The 21,790-nt window shown below is 43.3% G+C and overlaps 1 protein-coding gene across 9 annotated transcripts in view; it reads right to left on the bottom strand.

Annotated features, from left to right (window-relative positions):
• ADGRL3 (adhesion G protein-coupled receptor L3) overlaps positions 1-21,790 on the bottom strand; it is a 2,975,920-nt gene that overhangs the window by 156,967 nt on the left and 2,797,163 nt on the right. For 4 of the 9 annotated variants that reach the window (XM_068233819.1, XM_068233818.1, XM_068233817.1 and 1 more), the window contains one exon: positions 15,594-15,722. The exons of 3 other annotated variants lie outside the window; for them this stretch is intronic. In XM_068233819.1, coding sequence (XP_068089920.1) covers positions 15,594-15,722 — 129 coding nt within the window. The remainder of the gene's footprint in view (positions 1-15,593; positions 15,723-21,790) is intronic. 2 more of the 9 variants (XM_068233824.1, XM_068233823.1) reach the window with 1 other exon arrangement.

The following is a 21,790-nucleotide window of genomic DNA, read 5'->3' on the forward strand; positions in this document are numbered from 1 at the left end:
ACCCTCTCCAACGACCTGAAATGGGAGCAGAACACTACCAAAATTCAAAAGAGATCACAACAGAGGTTGTTCTTCCTGCGCCAACTGAAAAAATTTGGCATGCCGTGGGAGCTGCTGACCAGCTTCTACACTGCAACCATTGAGTCCATCCTCTGCTCTTCAGTCATTGTCTGGTATGCCAGCGCGACAGCCAGTGACAGGTACAAGCTGCAGAGAGTCATTAATGATGCAGAGCGGATAATCGGATCTCCGCTGCCACCTCTCGATTTCCTCCACACTGCTAGTATGAAGACGAGGGCCACCAGGATCGCTCTCGACCCCTCCCACCCTGGCAGACGCTATTTTGATCTCCTCCCGTCGGGTCGCTGGTATAGAACTATCCGATCCAAAACTACCAGGCGCAGGAACTCCTTCTTCCCCCAAGCAGTCCGGGTGCTAAACTAGGGTAGCACCCACCTGAGGGCACGGAACCGGTCAGTCACTCACTGATGCTCACACCACACCGGTCAATATGGCCACACAGCCAGCTTTTGAAACTTTTATGTTTTTGATACTTTTTGAACTAATTTGACACTACGCGGGCCTCTCAGGCTTGCTCGTATTGTTTGGTGCTGGTAAATGTCTATGTACTTTGGCACAACTGTTAATGTCTGTCTTGTCTGCCAGTGTATCTGTTGCCTGTCTTTGTACTTGCCATGCCATGTGAACCACAAATAACTCAGAGTACAACTTCCATCGCACCTGGCGAATAAAGTCTGATTCTGATTCTGATTCTGAGAATCAGAGCAGGAGGATTAAGATATGTCACGCTTCCGTGTGGAAGCTGAGGAAGATGAGGTGTTCTGTGTTAAATAGTCAACTACGTCCTGACAATATTGAGGGTTAATGGCATTTGTCTTCTTCTGAACACTGTACTTTGGTCGACGGGCCGCACGAAATCAAGACAGCGCGACCTCGAACAGACCTGCCAGGTGGCCTACCTCTGGCTATGCCTCTTGTTTTGTCCATATTGGGGGGGATGAAGTGAAAGGTATGCACTGACTTGACTAATACAATGTGCAGTCACACAGGTGCAGTGAAAGGTAGCAGTGAGTGGTATTACAATACAATGTGCAGCTCTCACACAGGTGCAGTTAACAGGTATGCACGGACTGGTATACTAAACAGCGTGCGGTCACACAGGTGCAGTAAAAGGTAGCAGTGACTGGTATTACAATACAATGTGCAGCTGTCACACAGGTGCAGTTAACAGGTATGCACGGACTGGTATACTAAACAGTGTGCGGTCACACAGGTGCAGTGAACAGGTATGCAGGGATTGGTATTACAAATGTGCACCTGCCACACACAGGTAACATGAACAGGTGCAATGACTGGTGGTATATTACACTGCTTGCGCTTACGTAGGTGCACTGAACAGGTTACAGGTATGCACTGCAGTGATTGGAATTACAAATGTGCAACTGTCTCACACACACACACACACACACACACACACACACACACACACACACACACACACACACACACACACACACACACACACACACACACAGGTACCGTGAACAGGTGCAATGACTGGTGGTATTAACAATGCGTGCGCTCACGTAGGTATAGGTAGGTAGGTGCACTGAACAGTGAACAAGTGCAGTGATTGGGATTACAAATGAGCAGCTACCTGTTACACACACAGGTAGTCACTCAATGAATGTGCTGGACCTGGCAGTGGCACAGTAGGAATTACCACCAAAGGGCCAAAGACCAGCTGCGACAGACTGACAGGGCTGTATATAATGCAAATGGGCCACACACACACAAAAAAAAATAGATCACAAGAACAAGATTAGCTCTCAAAAGAGGTGTTGAGGGGTGCTTTTTTAGCAATAAGAATCAGCAAGGAGCAAGCTAATAAGCCTACAAGAGCCTAACTAAGCTTTCCCTATAGCTCTCTCTGCAGAAGCAGCAGCTCTCCCTTCTCTAATTACTGCAGGCACACGAGTGAGTCCAATGCCTGATGCTGCCTTCGTTTTATAATGGGTGTGAGGCTCCAGGAAGGAGTGCAGCCTGATTGGCTACAATGTGCCTGCTTGACTGTGATGTAGAGGGTCAAAGTTGACCCTAATGATGCACTATGGGGGCGAATCGAACTTCCGGAAAAGTTTGCGGTTCTCCTCGATCGTGAACCCCGGAAGTTCGCCGACGATCCGTTCGGGCCATGGTCAATGCCACACAGAGTTCTAGCAGCAGACACATCTCTAGCACAACTGTTAAGAGGAGTCTGTGTAAATCAGGCCTTCATGGTAGAACATCTGCTATGAAACCACTAGTGCAGTCTCAAAAACCATCAAACGCTACAAAGAAACTGGCTCACATGCAGACCGCCCCAGGAAAGGAAGACCAAGAGTCACCTCTGCTGCGGAGGATAAGTTAAGTCACCAGCCCCAGAAATCGCAGGTTAACAGCAGCTCAGATTAGAGACCAGGTCAATGCCACACAGAGTTCTAGCAGCAGACACATCTCTAGAACAACTGTTAAGAGGAGACTGTGTGAATCAGGCCTTCATGGTAGAATATCTGCTAGGAAACCACTGCTAAGGACAGGCAACAAGCACTATAGGCCCGACAGGATCCCATACTCCACATAACTGGTAATTATAAAATTTCAATTATATATTGATATCATTGAGTTATCAGCTTGGATATTTTATGTTTAATTCTATTTATAATATAGTCACCCTGAAAGGCGTGGGCTTTTCCAAAGTTGCAAATTGGAAACGCCCGTTTATATTGGGTTTATTTTCCTTAGATTTTTCTTTATGGTCATCATAAAATGATGGTATCCAAGCTGTGACTCAATGGGGAAATATAGAGATCCTTAAACAGACCAGGTCTTTTTCCTGTATTCATTTTTGCTTCAAAATAAGTTTTGCTTTTCCTTTTAAAAGCTCAGACCCAAATATGATATATGTTATTTTTATGGTTACCTCGTATAGTTTAAACAGGTCAGATTGTTTCCAGGTTTTCCACTGTATCGTATATAAATCGCAGTAAAAGTATTTTTTGTATGTTATCTTATGCTTGCACAGCCTACCTGTGATTTATTGGTCTTAGCCATTATTGTCTGTGGTCAGTTTATATGAACCCGCTTAAATCAGCTCATATCAAGAATTGTCTTGTGAGTTTTATGTAATTCAAAAATTCAATTAACAATTGTTCTGATATATTCTGGTATTTATTTATATTAAATTATTTTATTACATTGCTGTCCATGATTTTCACTTTTGTACCAGTATTTTGAGAAATACTTGAATTTGAACTCAGAGTTGGGCATATGTTATAATAAGACTCCTCCCTTTTTATAGGAGCCTTACATTTTTGATTTTATATACTTCCGGTATATATTCATAATTCACCCGACACGGTACAGGTACGGTATTGCCTTTTTGGAGAAAAAGTTTCTGCCGGGTACCTTCCACTGTGGTGTCCCAATTGCAACACATTTTTTAAATGCCTCAGAGTTAACCAACTGGAATGGTAACAGCTGGCAGGCTAAGAGTTCCAACAAGTCAGCTGTCAGACTCCGGGCAAGGGGCTGACTCGGAAACATCAGCTTCTTGTGCTCAAACATGTCTTTCACAGAAACCTGACTGTTGGCAGAGGAGCAGGAACTGGTCAAGGTGAGAAGCGGAGTAAAAGGTGGTTGAGAAGGGACAAGGAGAGCAGAGGTTAATGTGGCTGAAGAAGCTGGACTAGGAGGAGGGTGGCTTTGACTTTGTGTGCTGCTTAACCTCATGTGTAGCTCCCATTGTTGTTTGTGATTGGAGATCAGGTGCCTTCGCAAAACAGTTATACCTAGGTGGGAATTGGCTTTCCAATAACTCAGAATCTTATGGCACATGTTGCAAATGACTTTGCTGTTGTCAGAGGCTCACACAAATAAAAATTGGGATGACAGCATTCTGGTGGTGGTGACAGCAGAAGTTGGCAGGCATGTCAGCTAGCTGACCCCAGATGCAGATACATGCTGTTTGCCAGTGCCACTAGCTCCTTGCGAGCTCCCCCTGCTTTCAACTCATCTCCTCCTTCTCTCTGTCCCCCCATCTGAACTTTTCCTCTCTTCATACAATACAATACAATAACATTTCTATAGCGCTTTTCTCCCATAGGACTCAAAGCGCTTAGGCTCTCTCAGATTCAGTAATTAAAAGGATGAAGTATTCACACAACAAAAGTTATATTTCTGCAAATGCCAGACTGAACAGGTGAGTTTTTAGTCTGGATTTAAACACGTCCAGGGATGGGGCTGTCCTGATCTGTTGAGGTAAGGAGTTCCAAAACGTAGGGGCAGCATGACAGAAGGCTCTGGGACCAAAAGTTTCCAAGTGGACTCTGGGTATGACTAGATTATTAGAACCTGTGGATCTGAGAATGCGGGGATTGCTACGCAGCTGTAACATATCTTTCATGTATCCAGGGCCTAGATTATTCAGGGATTTAAATGTCAGTAGGCCGATCTTGAATAGGACCCTCCATTCTATAGGTAGCCAGTGAAGGGAATGCAGGACTGGCGTTATGTGGCAGTGACGGGGTTGGTTGGTTAGCAGTCTGGCAGCAGTATTCTGTATCAGCTGTAGACGGTACAAGGCCTTTTTTGGAAGGCCAGTGTAGAGAGCATTGCAGTAGTCCAGTCGGGATGTGATGAAGGCGTGGACTAAGGTTGGCAGATCTTCTGGGGGGATGAGGTGCTTGATTTTGCAATGTGCTTCAGGTGAAAATAGGATGATATCACCACAGCAGAGATTTGAGTTCTGAAGTTTAAATCCCCATCAATTAGAACTCCCAGGCTACGCACATGATCAGAGCTGCGTAGATCCGTGCCTCCTATTCCCAGTGGTGAAGACTGCAAGTTAAGTGGTTTTGTTATCATGCTCTGCCCTCCAATCAGAAGGACTTCAGTTTTGTCTGCATTTAGTTTCAGCCAGTTGTCATTCATCCATTGCTGTAGTTCACGTAAGCAGGCGTTTATAGTTAGAGTTGGGTCTGTCACACCAGGCTTGAAGGAAAGATATAGTTGGGTGTCGTCTGCATAGCAGTGGTATGTCAGGCCATGTTTTTGGATTAGTTTTCCCAACGGTAGCATGTAAATCGTGAAAAGCAGGGGAGAGAGGATTGAGCCCTGGGGCACCCCATACTTAAGTGTTATAGGGGTGGACAGGAAGGGCCCCATAGACACTTTGTGGGTTCTGCCACTCAAGAAGGATTGGAACCACTGAAGTACTATGCCATCAATGCTGCAGTATTCCTGTAGCCTGTTTATCAAGATGTCATGGTCAACTGTGTCAAAGGCTGCAGAAAGGTCTAGCAGTATGAGAATCGAGCACTCTCCTCTGTCTCTTGCCATGAGCAGGTGGTTGCATATTTGGATGAGGGCAGTTTCAGTACTGTGGTGTTTCCTGAAGCCAGACTGGAATGGGTCATAACTGTTATTTTGTAGGATTCTGGCTTCTAGCTGGAGGTATACAGCTTTTTCAATTAGCTTGCCCAGAAAGGGGAGGTTAGAGACAGGTCTGTAGCTGGTCATTGCATCTGGGTCCAGGGAGGGTTTTTTGAGGAGAGGCCTGATGATTGCTTCCTTCAGTAAAGCAGGAAATATCCCTGATTGTAAGGAACAGTTAACAATTTTGAGGAATACCGGTACGAACAGGTCGGGGCAGTTCAACATGAACTGTGTTGGGCCAGGATCCAGGTCACAGGTAGTTAGGCGGACATCTCTTCTTGCGGGCACCCACTACACATCCATGGATACATCATCATCATCAACTACTTCACATTGATCTGTCACCTCACCAGAGGCAGCAGCAGCAGGTATATCACCATGACACCTTACGTGCATCGGTGTAATGTCACCTGACTGAGACATATGAGATGTAACATTCTTATCTCCATTCTGTAGTAATAATGCTTGTTCATCATTAATTTCCTCAAACTGATGTGTAAATAACTCCTTTGACACATCAAGTGAAGCCGCTGTGGTAATAGTGGTGGTGGTGATAGTAGGACGACTGGTAAGTTGTGGGGTGCCCAAATCAGAGCAGGAGGAACATGGTGCAGCAAGGTTCCAAGAGGTCGGGCGACCGATCAGGTTTATGTAATGCTATCTGCAACAATCACTCACAATACAGAGGGCAGTAGTCGTTGGATACTAGATGATGCCAGAGTGGTGGTGAAGGATTATTGGGTTATGTACTCGGTGCACTATTATGACCACCAGCAGACTGGTCTCCAACCACTAACCTGTGCACTGGTCACAGAGAATTGCAAATAAAAATATCAAAAGAGAAAAAAAAGCACTTATCAATAGGTGTACTGTTCAAGGTAGTATACCACCACTAGTAACAGCAGTGTGTGCACACCTGCCTAAAACAGCTAAAGTCAGTGGTGCACTGTGCAGAGTCAGACACACAGAAATGCAATATAACAAAATCAAAAGAGAAAAAAAAGAACTTATGATGAGGTGTATTGTGCAACGTACTGTACCACGACTACAGTTGGCTGATGGTGTAGCAGTTGGCTGATGGTGTAATGGTTAAGGGCTCTGCCTCTGACACAGGAGACCAGGGTTCGAATCTCGGCTCTGCCTGTTCAGTAAGCCTGCACTAATTCAGTAGGAGACCTTTGGCAAGTCTCCCTTACACTGCTACTGCCAATAGAGCGCGCCCTAGTGGCTGCTGCTCTGCTCTGGCGCTTTGAGTCCGCAAGGAGAAAAGCGCAATATAAATGTTATTTGTCTTGTCTTGACTAGTAGCAGCCGAGAATATGTTGGGAGAATAGGCAGGTGAGAGTGAGGCAAGGCTGTTAGAGTATCCTGAGTGGGAGAGACAATTGATGGGGGAGATTTGCTAGCTCGGGATAGTGTGATGAGACTAATGGAACTTAGTTTAATTATTAGTGCCAGCTTCTGACTGCAACGCTGCCTACACCATGATCTGTAATGAAATTCATATTCTTGCTTTGCTGCTGTAATAATGAATGCGGACAACAAAACACCTTGTATTTTAGATAAAAGGGGGGGAGGGGGGTGAGCTGTCACCAGTGGCGTAGCTTTGGAGCTATGGGCCCCGGTGTGAGTTTTACATGGGGCCCCTCCCAGCACTCTATATATAACACTTGATATGGCGCAACAAAACCTGCCTTGGTCATACATAGTATTAGAGGTGCAAGAATCGGATGGGGAACAGTTTCTTAATGATTACTTCGATTCAAAGCATCTATAGAGGTGATTATTACCACCACAGGACCAATAAACAGCTAATGCTTTGGTTGAGGAAGGGCCCCATGTGGCCCCTCTGGCCCAAGGGCCCCGATGCAGTCGCTACCTCTGCAACCCCTATTGCTACGCCCCTGGCTGTCACCCTAAATGAAAAAAACACAGAGACAAAGGAAGTCCCACTCCCAACGGTGCAGTACTCAATAGATTAAATAAAAAATCGTATACAGAGGGTACTCACAAAGGGAGGATGGGGCAACCAACCACTGCAGGCAGGTGGAGGTCAATGAACCCGACTCTACTCGGGGGTCCCGGTGATCCGGAAATGGTCGCACCTTTCAAGGAATAAAGGGTCCTAGAGACCCGTAGATGGGGTCCAAGGGTATCTCCTACCATGAGACAGGGGTGGTATTAAATGCACAAACAGGATGAAAAGGCGCCAAACAATAATAAAATGAATTAAAATGATTAAAGCAATAGTGAGCGATGAATGCTGGATTGTTTATTATCATTCTTTCTAATCACAGCGCACATCATCAGACACTGGAAAACAAACATTCCTTTTGGCCAGTTTAGGCGCATAAGGAGGAACTGTACAGATTTACATGTCTTTGATTCTCAAGCTAAAATTTTGTCACAAAAATTCATGGAATGCTCCTTTCCTAAATATTTTGTTCATACCGCTAGAGGAAGAGCACGTACCTTGTATCAAAAAACATTGCTTACTCCTGTAATTAAAAAGAATGATAAAACTCACTATTGCGCTAATAATTTTTCCATCCGATCTATTATGCAAAAACATTTGCCTCTATTGCTTAAAGACCCCTATTTAAGTCAAACTCTAGAGAAAAGGCCCAAACTGACCTTCTGACGGGCCAAGACCCTAAATAATCTCTTGGCCCTGAGTCAACCGATAGCTTTCTCCAAAAAAACCCATGTAGAGGTTGTCATCCTGGGAGTACATAGGCGTGGGTCCAAAAAGTGCCTGGGCTGTCCCTTTCAGACCTATGGGGTCCTCAGCTTCACATTACGCAGTTACAAGGTTACGCAGAAAACATTCTGCATCAAACATTCCTTCACTTTTAATACTTTATATATATTCTATCTGATCACATGTCTTTGTGATCTTCAATAAGTGGGTAGGACCACCCAACAAATACGCTCACGTATTGGACAACATAAGCGCAACATTATGAAATATTTCCCTAAACATAACCTATTCCGTAATTTTTCAGAAGCCCATAACTCAGATCCTCAGCATATTTCTTTAATCCCTATTAAATATATTCCCATACTAATAATGGTGCCACTCAGCTGAGAGCCAGACAAATGTACTGGATCTTTACACTCAGAACATTAAAGCCTGACGGGCTAAACGAGTGAACACATTTATTTATACCTTTCTAGTCTTTTCCCTTTCTTGCTTCCTCCCCTCTGTCTCTATATTTCACTCTAGTACTTTATTCTCTCTACTTCCTTTCACTTATATGTGCATGCATATACGCATATCATCTAGCATAAATTTGCTTTCATTACCACACTCTCTTCTTTGGTTTTTGGTTCTTGACACCATTAATTATATTACTCTTTCCACATGTGTGTGCGTGCGGACGTACACACATCACATTTTACTACCTTCCATGTCCTGTTTTATTTCCAACTTTTCATCTGTAACATTTATTTATTATTTTTATTTCATTTTTTATTATTTATTTTATATTATGTATAATTATTGTTGTTTATATATGTATGTATATGTGTATGTATATATATATATATATATATATATATATATATATATAATTTTTTTTTTATGCTGTGTTTAAATATTTCTCTCTCCCTTCTTAGTGCTTTTTCTTTTGTATATGTTTATTTCACATCTTCCCTATATAATTATATATCCTTATCGGTGTTATTCTTCTTCTATAGTTGATCTACCCCTTCCTTGGTGGCTCCCGCAGTGTTTCTATCAATTATATTGCGCTTTTCAACAGCCCCTCCAATGTTATTCCAACTCCTGGCAGATTTGTATTGAATTTGCCAGCTTCCAAAATGACTGGTATGTGACTTCCTGGTCGCTGTCCACCCCCTGTAGCTGCCACTAATCAATTCCTTATTTAAAGCAGAGCTGGCAGCCTTACTGGAAAGGTGCTCTATTTCAGGTACTGAGCGCGCTCAAGATGGCAGCCTCTCTTTTTACCTGCTCCACACCTTGTCTCGGCTCTGGGAAGCATTAATCACATATATGCACAGAAGGAACTAAAATACTTAGAGATTCCGCACCATGAAATCTCTGGCTACAACTGGAACCTTCTGGGAAACGTGGAAGATTATGGATGGCTAAATTACAAGCTGGATTGTACTCACCATCAAAGTCCTGTGTAGCTGACCTTGGTTTTGGAGCCCTGCATGGGATTGGGAAGCTGATAATCCACACAAACAAACAAAAGCCTTCTCTACTCCTACAAGGGCATACAATGGGATAGGATTTCTCCACCAGGATACTCATGAGGTCCACAGCTTCAAACAAACCAACACATCAAAAAAGCATGTCCAGGCAACACAGCAAGCAGATCTCCTACCTTCCCAAGTCCTCTTCCCAAGGTAAGGGAATTCATCCTCCTTCCCCAAACACCAGTAATATCTTCCAGCTGGCAATCTGTTTTTTGCAGACTGTACAAATACTTAAATGCATTCCGAGGCTGAAATTATATTGACTCCATTGCCTTTCTAAGTGAACCTTAGTAGGCCCCATGTTTCTGCATATCAATGGAATTTTCACACCTCTCCTATTAGATTCACAAGGCCAGCAGTTTGCTTTTGTCTACCCCCCACTGATAAACAACAACAATCAAAGGAAGAGCTTACTTAACCCATTCCTTCCCAAAGAGCAATGTTAATCTATACAGCCAGCGTCTTACTATCTCTCAGGCCATCAAGAGCTGCATCTCACATTGGGAAAAAACAAGCTAATTTGCTGCAATCTCTAGGGATTTTAAATAAAACGCACAGAGGAAAAAAAGGTGGCCAGGCCCATAAAAAATGCCACACTCAGACTCAGTCCAACTTCAGGGACCCAGGCCCATTCAAGGGAAAGAACTTTCCAGCGATCTCCAGTGAGGTTTACTGGAAATCAGAGGCTGAAAGTAGCAGAAGTTACCATGCCCCTAGTCAGAGATGCAGTAACACCCCGGCAGTGAACCCAGTCGCCAATGCTAAGCCCCATGCAGTCACTGCATTGCTCTGCAATGCCCGCTCTATAAACAATAAGACAGCCATTATTGCGGACCTTATTCAGACATGCGATTTTTCATGCATCACTGAAACCTGGATTGATGCCAATGCGGGCCCCACATTGGAAGCAACCATCCCATACAATTACTCAGTCCTAAGTGAGGGAAGACGAGACCGCAGAGGAGGGGGTGTAGCAATTTGTGGCAAAACAACTCTGCAGCTCAGAGCCCTGAATGTTGGCTCAACAAAGTCTTTTGAATGTATAGGTGCCCAGATCTCAGCTAGTAAAGGCATCAAAATTTAGTGGTTTATCGTCCCCCCGGAGATGCTGACCAATTCCTACGGGAATTCTCAGAACTTCTGGCAATGCTAACTCTGTCTTATCCGAGATGGATCATCCTTGGTGACTTCAACGTCTGGGTTGATAACACTCAATCACAAAATGCAAATGAACTAATAAATCTCATGGGTGGACTAGGCTTCACACAAGTTGTAAAATCTGCTACCCACAGAGGAGGGCATACGCTAGACTTACTGTTCCACCTTGGAATGGACATTAGTAACATAACAGTAACCCCAGTGGTGTGGTCAGACCATCACATAATACAGTTTACTATTGAACATCACCCTATCAAGCAGCTCTCTAAAGAAACAATCAAAATCCGTCCCCTGAATAAATTAACACCGGAGAGGATAACTGCCAACCTGGATTTTACAAATCTGCTCCACAGTCAAATGGACCCAAACACTCTAGTAACCCAGTACAACAACACGATATATGAAACACTTGACAGTATTGCCCCATGGCGCACCAAATCAGCAACCAAAAAGCAGAAAGCTAATTGGTTTGACAAAACCATCATGGATCTAAAAAAGAAAGGGCGCAGACTTGAAAGACAGTCGCGTAAATCAGGGTCTGAGGAGCACAAATCTAGCCTAATTCAACACCTCAGACAATACCAACAAGCAATAACCAAGAAAAAATCAGACTTTATCTCGCACAAAATATCTACAGCCAACAACAGAGCTGGTCAACTCTTCCACACAGTGGAATCAATCTGCAATCCTTCCTGCCTAAAAGCCCCAACCACATTCTCCAGGGAAAGGTGTGAAGAATTCTCTGCCTTCTTCACAAACAAGGTGTCTACCATCCGTGCCAGCATTACACCAACATCAATTGACCACTGGACTTTGCATCTGCCTACTACCGTACCACCATGGCAAGTCTTTGACACTCTGAGTAAAGAAGATTTTGGAATTCTCATTCAAAGTCTCCGCCCCACTACCTGCGACCTGGATCCTGGCCCAACTGGATCCTTAATGCAGTGCCCAGAGCTGATCAGGCCAGCACTTCACAAAATCACTCAGTGCTCCTTGCAAAGTGGACTTTTCCCAGAAGAACTAAAGAAAGCAATCATAAAACCCCTCTTGAAGAAACCATCACTAGATCCTGATTCTGTAACCAACTACAGACCTGTGGCGAACTTACCATTCCTATCAAAAGTTATCGAGAAAGTAGTCGCCAACCAGCTGGAAGCCAGGCTTACAGATAACAACATCTTTGATACTTTTCAGTCAGGATTCAGGAAAAGGCACAGCACTGAAACGGCATTAGTCCGAGTAATGAATGATCTACTTACTGCAAGGGACAAGGGTGATTGCTCAATTCTGATTCTTCTTGACTTGTCTGCAGCATTTGATACTGTGGATCATGAAATACTAATCCAGCGACTGAAGAATTACTGTGGCCTAAGGGGTACTGTTCTTAGCTGGTTTCAGACTTTCCTATCTGGCAGGACACAGCAAGTGTGTCTGGGCACACACTACTCTAATCCAGTGCCACTTCCCTATGGAGTTCCACAGGGTTCTGTACTATCACCATTACTCTTTGCAGTCTACATGCTCCCACTGGGCAAAATAATCCAGAACTATGGCCTAGGATACCATTGTTATGCAGATGACACACAACTGTATCTGTCCTTCAAGCCTCGCACCCAAGACCCATCAGCATCCATAAATGCGTGTCTAGTGGATTTAAAAAATTGGATGAACACCAGCTGGCTGAGGCTGAACTCTGACAAAACAGAGGTGTTGGTGGTAGGTGGTCCACACATGATGGATAAAGTTCAAAACGCTCACCACCTCAAACTAGCAATTGGGGGAGATACTGTACAGTATAAAGACTCTGTGCGAAACCTTGGGGTGATCCTGGATGGAAATCTAAAACTCAAACAGCAGATATCAGCTGTCGTCAAGTCTTCCTTCTTCCATATAAGAAATATAGCGAAAATCAAACACCTTATCCCAGCTGAAGACCTACCTGCCCTGGTTCATGCATTTGTATCCTCCCGCCTAGACTACTGCAACGCCCTGTTCATCGGATCTACAGAAAAGGTTCTGCGCCCCTTACAGCTAGTACAGAATGCTGCAGCCAGACTCCTAGCCAATGCCCCCCGCAGCTCACACATCACCCCAGTACTGCAAACTCTTCACTGGCTGCCAGTAAAATGGAGAATCAATTTTAAGATCTGCCTGCTGACATTCAAGGCTATACACCACATGGGTCCCAAATACATAGCGGATCTATTGGAACTTTATGCCCCTCCATGCACCCTCCGCTCTGCCAACAAGATGAAGCTGATTATTCCCAGGATACACTTAACATTTGGTGCTCGGGCCTTTTCCTACGCAGCCCCTACTCTATGGAACTCACTTCCACAATCAGTACGAGAGGCTCCCTCTCTGGACAGCTTTAAAAAAAGGCTAAAAACTCACCTCTTTTCCCTAGCCTTTGAGACTGCATAATGCAGGGTCACAGCGCTTTGAGTCCCCAGGGAGAAAAGCGCTATATAACTATTATTGTTATTGTTATTATTGTTATTTCTGGCTCTGAACATAGCGTGGTAAGTAATTTATGGAAGCTTTATTTATCCTCCCCTGCCTATGCATAATTATACCCTAGACTGTAGTGCTCCATTAACCCCCCCCCCCCCCCCACGCTTCTATACAATTTTATTTTGGACTGCAGAGATTCCTGCACTGTGTATCCCGCAACTCTTGATTTGCCTGTATAGATTAGGTGTGTTCTTTGCTACAGCAATGTTTATGCTGCAGACCTTAACTAACCCTTCCTCTGCCCAATTGTATTGGTTGTAGTGACATACTTTTTTTTTTAACAGCAGCGGTTACTGTTGATCTTGTCCAGTCCCCTGTAACTGTGTATAATTATTTTTGGTATGCCCAGTATATTGTGCTATTTTCATATAGTATATTTTCTACATATGGATTTAATTTGTTTTTTTGTCCTTTTTGTATGCAATATATAAACATCCTATGGGTTTATAATAAGTGACCCTTACGACTTACGTATGCACTCTAGAGATCTCGCACTAAAACGTGTAATTAAATTTTATGCTATTGCATGCAAATGTATGTAACTTTGTATACCATGTTTTTATTATGCATCTATGTTGATGTTTTCCGATAGATGCACTCCAGGTAGGTTGCACTCAGGGCATGCGCTTGAATTTTGTGCTATTGCAAGCAAATTTATGTAACTTTGTTTACCATGTTTTTATTATGGATCTATTTCCATGTTTTCCTATATATGCACTCCAGATAGGTTGTAACCAGGGCATGCATTTGAATTTGGTGCTATTGATTTTTGTGCTATTGTATGCAATTTTATGTAACTTTATATTTATGGATTTATTCATCATTAGTGTTCAGAGTGTTTTAGCGCTTTTTTTCTTAATGATTCTAGGCACCTGATTTGGCCTGGGGAAGTGGGTGGAGACCCACGAAACGCGTTGCCAATGCTATTAAAGATTATTCATTCATATATGAATTTGTCTTCATTGAGATAAGCCACCTCAAACCTTATTTATTTTATAGATTTTAATTCATTTTATTATCGTTTGGGCGCCTTTTCATCCTGTTTGTACCTTGTATTTCCGATTGAAGCCAATAAATTTCCTTACACTGCCTGCAACTTCGACAATCACACAGCTGTAGCAGATATGGATGTAGCAGATATTGATGCAAATATCGATGTAGACCATGAATGCCCATTCTACATTTTGCATGTCGAAGTTGATAAAGTTAAAATGTCATTGGGCATGCTACGAGCAGTAGTGCTACGTAGTGTTTGCTGGTAACTAGGGTGCGCTGCTTTTAAATACCACCCGCTCCTTTAATCCTGCCCTGAGTCCCTTCGGGTCCTGTAGCGTCTTAGGACAAGATCTCTGCACCTTGATTGGCCCAATAGGCTGCCTGTCACTTGACAGGCAGAATGCTTTGCGAGAAGAATAACCCAGAATAAGACTGCAATGTAATACTAATATAACTGTAGACTTATATTTTAAAGGGCCTTTTCCATTGTATTTCAGGACAAAATTATATAAGGCTATATATTTTCACATTCGCATTCATCTTATTAAAGCTCAAAAAGAGGGTTATGTCTAGTCACTTACAGTGACCCTTTTTGAGAATGAAGACTAGTTGTTTAAGAAATGTCTAGTCACATACAGTGACCCTTTTTGAGAATGAAGATTAGTTGTTTAAAAATGAAAACAAATTGACATGTCGCAGTACATAGCCAAAAGTTATTAAAATGGAACACAAAAGTCCACTACAAGTAAAGACATTTTAAGTATGATACACCTACTTCACACTTACCCGTGAAACAAATCTCAAGAAAATAGCATGCACTTAAATAAGGCTCAGCGGATGATATCACAGATATGATGAACTGAGAAGTATGAAAGTAAATAATGAAGGAACAGAACAATTAAAAAAAAAAAAGTACTTGATGTGACACAAATATGCAAATAAAACTTAAAAATGTGAGCAAGAAGTCAATAAGTAAGCAACAATAAACGTGCTATTCCAATCAATGCACTTACTGAAATCAATAGTGCATACTTTCAGTCATAATACAGGCTAAATGATAAACACTATCGATATCAATTTGCTGAGCTGGCGACTGAGACTTTTACAATTTAGGCATAGGAATGTTTTATTGAAAACTTTATTGGAAATACAAAAATGCAGAAAGGGACTTTAATTAAAATATTTAGAAAACTCGAGCACACCTTGTAATTTGTATATGCTTACAGAAGGGTTGTTATAGACAGCCAATTCCCCGAGCAATGTATTATAAGGATTGTTAGTGCCACGAGGACGAAGTAGAGCATTGGTAATAAGATGGTTAGCCATGGCTCCTGGAATAGCCCAATAAAAAAAGACAAAAAAAAAAAAACACAAAAAAAAACACAAAAATGTCAAGAAGGGTCACTAAAGAATATGTACTTAAAATAAACATGTAAACATCAGTGAATGACAACTATAACAACAGTCCAGTTTCAAAGACAACTGATGTTTAAAACAACAAACAGTAGACTGACATTAATTTAACCTTACAATTTTATTGTTATACAATTTTTTTGTTAAATTAAAAAGCTTTTTTTATCATGTAAATAAAAAAAATTATGCTTAGAAATGCACCAAGCATCTGTCATACTGATGCTGCCATGTATCATAATGGCAAAATATGTTTTTTAAAATAAAAGACACCAATAGTTATTATATGGTTCCATATAATAGATAGCGCTCCACTTCAGTTGTAAAGATGAGATAAAATTGAATGCCCCTATAGGGACCGCACTCACCCGTCCAAATTGACCACTGCTAGACTGGTCAACATAGGCTCTGATTTTCTCCTTATTCTAGCTCTTTTGTTGTCTGACGTCCGTCCAGTTACTGCAACTCAGGATAGGTAGTCTCCCTTTCAGAGGCACAATTCTGTATCTCTTAACTTACCAATATATTTATTCAATGTGATTAATACTTTTTAAAATGTATTATGAATTGTTTATAATTGTTATGTGAAAATGTTTATAACTGCTTGGAAAACGGGCTCTTAACTCGAGAACAGGAACCATGCTGGAACACATGTTTTTAACTTTTCACTTCCTACTGCACAGCGTGACGTCATCACGGCGGACGGCTCACCATCTTTACTTGATCAGTTACGATGTGACGGCACGGACGCAAGCGCTGCCATTAGTAAGGCGGATGCGACGGAAACCACGCATGACGCAACGCTTTAAATTTACCTGGTGTCCAATGGCTAACCACGCCCCTGATGAGTCACATGGTGTGACGAAATACGTAGGGTGGAGCCGGAGGACAACCAGGAAGCATGCTAGGACGTGAGAACGGGCACCTAGGACGCGGAGGAACGGTGCTATATTCAGGCCTACCCAGGAGGTACGGGGGAGAGCCCGTTAATACTCTAAACGCTGTACCAATTCCACCTTTGTGAGTATTTTAACAAAATAAAACTGTTCAATTTTTAACGGAGTCATGCTATGGGATCTCATTCTTGCTTATGAGGTATATGTGGAACTCAAGCTTGAAGGGGAGACAGCCTGAAAGGGAGACTACCTATCCTGAGTTGCAGTAACTGGACGGACGTCAGACAACAAAAGAGCTTGAATAAGGAGAAAATCAGAGCCTTCGTTGACCAGTCTAGCAGTGGTCAATTTGGACGGTTGAGTGCGGTCCCTATAGGGGCATTCAATTTTATCTCATCTTTACAACTGAAGTGGAGCGCTATCTATTATATGAAACTTTTTCAGAAGGGTTTGGCTACACCTAACTAGAAGCGCAGACACCAGAGACTATTTTGATTGGCAGTGAACTGACTTTAATAAAGGGAAAGAGGACTTTATTGATATTGCAGCGCCGTTTAACAAGATATAGACGTATAATAGTTATTATATGCAGTTACAAGAACTTCATAAACATAACAACTCTCTAAAGGAGAAATACATGTGACTACACAGATAAAAATAACAATGAGATCCTTCTATTTAATATTCTTATACATAATTGTATAATTTGTTTTCCTTGTACAATAGCTTAACAGACAGAGTTTGAAAAAAATCACTCAAGGCCCTTTGCGGATAGCAAAGTAACCGCAGTTAACATGTTAATCGCGGTGCCCCCTTTTCCACCAATGTGCTTTGTTTTTTGGCCAATTCATAACGCATTGCATGCTGCATTTTTTTGTCCGATTGCAATTGGCCTGCATTTGTTTTTTCAATACCCGCTACAAAATACCAGTAACCACCAAAAATGCATTAGTCTTAAATGGTGATAATCAATGTCAATCACAATTTTTGGTGGAAAAGGGCCCTAAGTGTGCAACAGCAGTCAGAAGCAATGATCTGTTTTTAACTACAAAAGTAAAGACTTTTAACTAAATATTATATTTACACTTTCCCATATGTCTTCCTGGCCTGTAAAGATAATGAAAATGCAGCTGCACTTAAAACAGACTGATATGGGTACTGTTTATAATTTATTTATGGCTGTGGCACTAAAACTGTGAGGTACGGGTTTACATTAAAAATACATACTTACTCTTGTCATGGTGCGCACCAGTCCAGCACGGCCATCACTACACAAACAGCTGTTTGCAGTCACTGCATACCTTTCACTGCATCTTTGACTGCAAATTGTATTATACCTGGCAGTCAGTGCATACCTTTCATTTGAATGGATGGCAGACTTGCCCTCCATAACAGATTCTTGTTACAGGTAGTACAGTCTATCAGTGTCATATACAGCAGGGCCTCGAAAGTCCTCCTGTATTGTTATTTTTGGTCACTACCTCGGGACGTGCATGCCATGCCTGTTGCCTTCCTTGGATGTGTGGTAACCGTTCCTGCTCCTTTGCCCACAGCGTGCCTGCTGCCTTCCTTGGATATGTGGTGGTGGTAGCTGTTTCTTAGGCTCCCACTCCGGACCGGAATCGAACCAGGATTCCCTGGCCATTACCAATGGTCACTCACAATGGCAGACTTGCCCTCCATAAAAGATTCTCGTTGCAGGTACTGAACAGCAAGCAGAACAAGTATTTAAAAAAATAGATGTAAGCTTTAACAATGGTAGAGAAAGAACCATTGAAAGTTGATAAGGCAGTAAGACATTACCTGACATCACTGAGTGAGGAAGAGCAATCTCGCCATGGTGCGCACCAGTCCAGCACGGCCGTCACTACGCAAACAGCTGTTTGCGGTGCGTTACACAGTGAGTTTGGTGTGTCAGTGTGAAGCAGTACTCTAATTACAATCCCTGATTGATTTATACATATGCAAGATGTTTTAAAGCACTTTAGGCCTGCAATTTAGCATTCAATGTGATTTCTGCCCCTAAAACGCTGCTTTGCGTCCAATCTGGATTTTTCCCTGGGACTTTTGGTGTCTATCCCACTCCGCCATGCCCCCCTCCAGGTGTTAGACCCCTTGAAACATCTTTTCCATCACTTTTGTGGCCAGCATAAATGTTTCTAGTTTTCAAAGTTCGCCTCCCCATTGAAGTCTATTGAGGTTTGCGAAAGTTTGCGAACGGGTTCGCGAACCGAAAATCGGAGGTTCGGGCCATCTCTAGTCCTGCCCACTCAGCAGCATACTGAGGCAGGAACAGGAAGCCCTTATTTATATTATTTATTGTATCTACAAAGGGCCAACATATTACGCAGCATTGCACAAAAGATAAATGGGTTAACATACAGGGTAGCACATACAAGGAACTCAAAACAAAACAAGATCATGCATGATTTTGGCACACTAAGCAATAGCATAGCTTTTAGTAGGAAGGCTTTTCTGTCTCTTTTAGTCCCCTATACTTTCCTAGTGGTTTTGGGTCACCCCAAGCTGTTTGGTTACTCTTATACTGGTCCAAGCCCTATCCCGTAGAGCCATATCAATCCCTTCCATGTACTGAGGAGGACCAAAAGTCCGAAACAGGCTGTCTGCATGTGGGGTTGATGTGGCTCTGTAAAATGTAAAGCTATAGGCTGGCTATACATCAGCAGTTCTAGATGCAAGCCTGGCTTCAGAGGCATAAAGATTATAATTTGCATATTCAGTAGCGGTGCATTGTGGGTAACCACAGATGTTCACTTAAAGAAGAACTCCAGTGAAAATAATGTAATTAAAAAAGTGCTTCATTTTTACAATAATTATGTATACATGATTTAGTCAGTGTTTGCCCTTTGTAAAAGCTTTCCTCTCCCTGATTTACATTCTGACATTTATCACATGGTGACATTTTTACTGCTGGCAGGTAGAGATGGCCCAAATGGTTCGCCGGCGAACGGTTCCAGGCGAACATCGGGTGGTTCGCCTTCGCCGGCGAAGGCGAACTTTCCCGGAAGTTCGATTCCCCCCATAATGCTCTATTAGGGTCAACTTTGACCCTCTACATCACAGTTAGCAGGCACATTGTAGCCAATCAGGCTACACTCAGCCCTGGAGCCACTCCCCCCCTTATATAAGGCAGGCTCCGCCGGCCATTACACTCACTCGTGTACCTGCAATAGTCAGAGTAGGGCAAGCTGCTGCAGATTGTTTCTCCTAGGGAAAGATTAGTTAGGCTCTTGGCTTGTTAGCTTGCTCCTGGCTGAATCTTATTGCTGTAATAGCACCCCACAACAGCTCTTTTCAGAGCTAATCCTGTTCTTGTGATCTATTTTTTTTCTTCTGTGTGTCCCACTGACACTTGTGTTGCATAGACAGCCTTGATAATTCATACTGTGTGTGTGCCACTGCCAGCTGCCCCGCACATTCAGTGACTACCTGTGTGACACAGGTGCACATTTAATACCCAGTACTGTATATACCTAGTACCTGTTGTGTTTAGTTAACCCACCTCATCACTGCATCTACCTAGTTGTTGTGTTGAGTGAACCCACCTCACTGCATCTACCTAGCTGTTGTGTTGAGTGAACCCACCTCACTGCATCTACCTACCTTTTGTGTTGAGTGAACCCACCTCACTGCATATAACTATCTTTTGTGTTCAGTGGACCCACCTCACTGCATCTACCTACCTTTTGTGTTCAGTGAACCCACCTCACTGCATCTACCTAGCTGTTGTGTTGAGTGAACCCACCTCACTGCATCTACCTACCTTTTGTGTTGAGTGAACCCACTTCACTGCATCTATCTACCTTTTGTGTTGAGTGAACCCACCTCACTGCATATACCTAGCTGTTGTGTTGAGTGAACCCACCGCTCTGCATATAACTACCTTTTGTGTTCAGTGAACCCACCTCTCTGCATATACCTAGCATGGACTAAATGGACAAACCAGGTAAAGGAAGATGTAGAGGCAGACCCAGAGGAAGGCCACCTGGCACCGGCAGGTCTGTGCGCGGTCGTGTTGATGTTATTTTGTGCGGCCCTGGCCCAAAGTACAGTGCTCCGAAGAAGGCACGTGCTATCACTTCCCAAGATTGTCAGGGCGTGCTTGACTATTTAACACAGAACACCTCATCTCCCGCAGCCACTAGCACTACTACAAGCACCACATCCACTGCATTTGACACTTCGCAGGAGTTATTTGGTGTGGAAATCACTGATTCACAGCCAATACTGCTACAACAAGATGAAGGCGCTAAGCAAGTTACACCACCTCATACGTCTGAGTTAGGTGGCGACCATGCCTTGTGGGGGTTTTTTCGCCTTCCTCTGGATCAACAGGGGTATGTGGGGGACGGGCTGGAGATGTACTTTGTACTGGTTGAACTCGATGGATGTATGTCTTTTTTCAACCAAAATAACTATGTAACTATGTAACTATGTATGGACGTAACGTGTGAGGAGGGGGATGATGAAGTACCTGGTGTTGGTGCAGTTTTGGAGGTGCCTGAGGAAAGCGAAGCTGGGCAGGAGGATTATGATGACGATTATATGTTCCCAATAGAGGAGATGCCACGTATGTTCCCAATAGAGGAGATGACCAGGGGGTCAGTTCAGAGGGGTAGGCAGAGAGGAGTAGGAGGAGACGAGTCCATGAAAGAAGCAGAGGGAGCTCGTCCTCAGAAACTGCTGGGGGCAGTGTCCGGCGCCATGCATCGCCAGCTATGGACAGCCAGGCAACATGCCCTTCAATGTCAGCTGCTGATGCCACCATAGTGCCATCACCCCAGGGGGGCTCAGTGGTTTGGACATTATTTAACGTGTGTCCTTAGATCGGAGCAAAGCCATCTGTTGTCTCTGCCTCCAAAAATTGAACCGTGGAAAGGCCAACTCTCATGTAGGGACAAGTGCCTTACGAAGGCACCTGGAGAAAAGGCACAAACAGCAATGGCAAGAACACCTGAGGAAAAGCAGCACCCAAAAGACAAGCCACCCTCCACCTCCTCTTACTCCTTCAGGTGCAGCATCTTCAGCCGCTTTCTCCCTTGCACCTTCACAGCCACCCTCCTCCACACCGC

This window comes from Hyperolius riggenbachi, chromosome 1 (genome assembly GCF_040937935.1).
Source record: "Hyperolius riggenbachi isolate aHypRig1 chromosome 1, aHypRig1.pri, whole genome shotgun sequence".
NCBI classification, from domain to species: Eukaryota; Metazoa; Chordata; class Amphibia; order Anura; family Hyperoliidae; genus Hyperolius; species Hyperolius riggenbachi.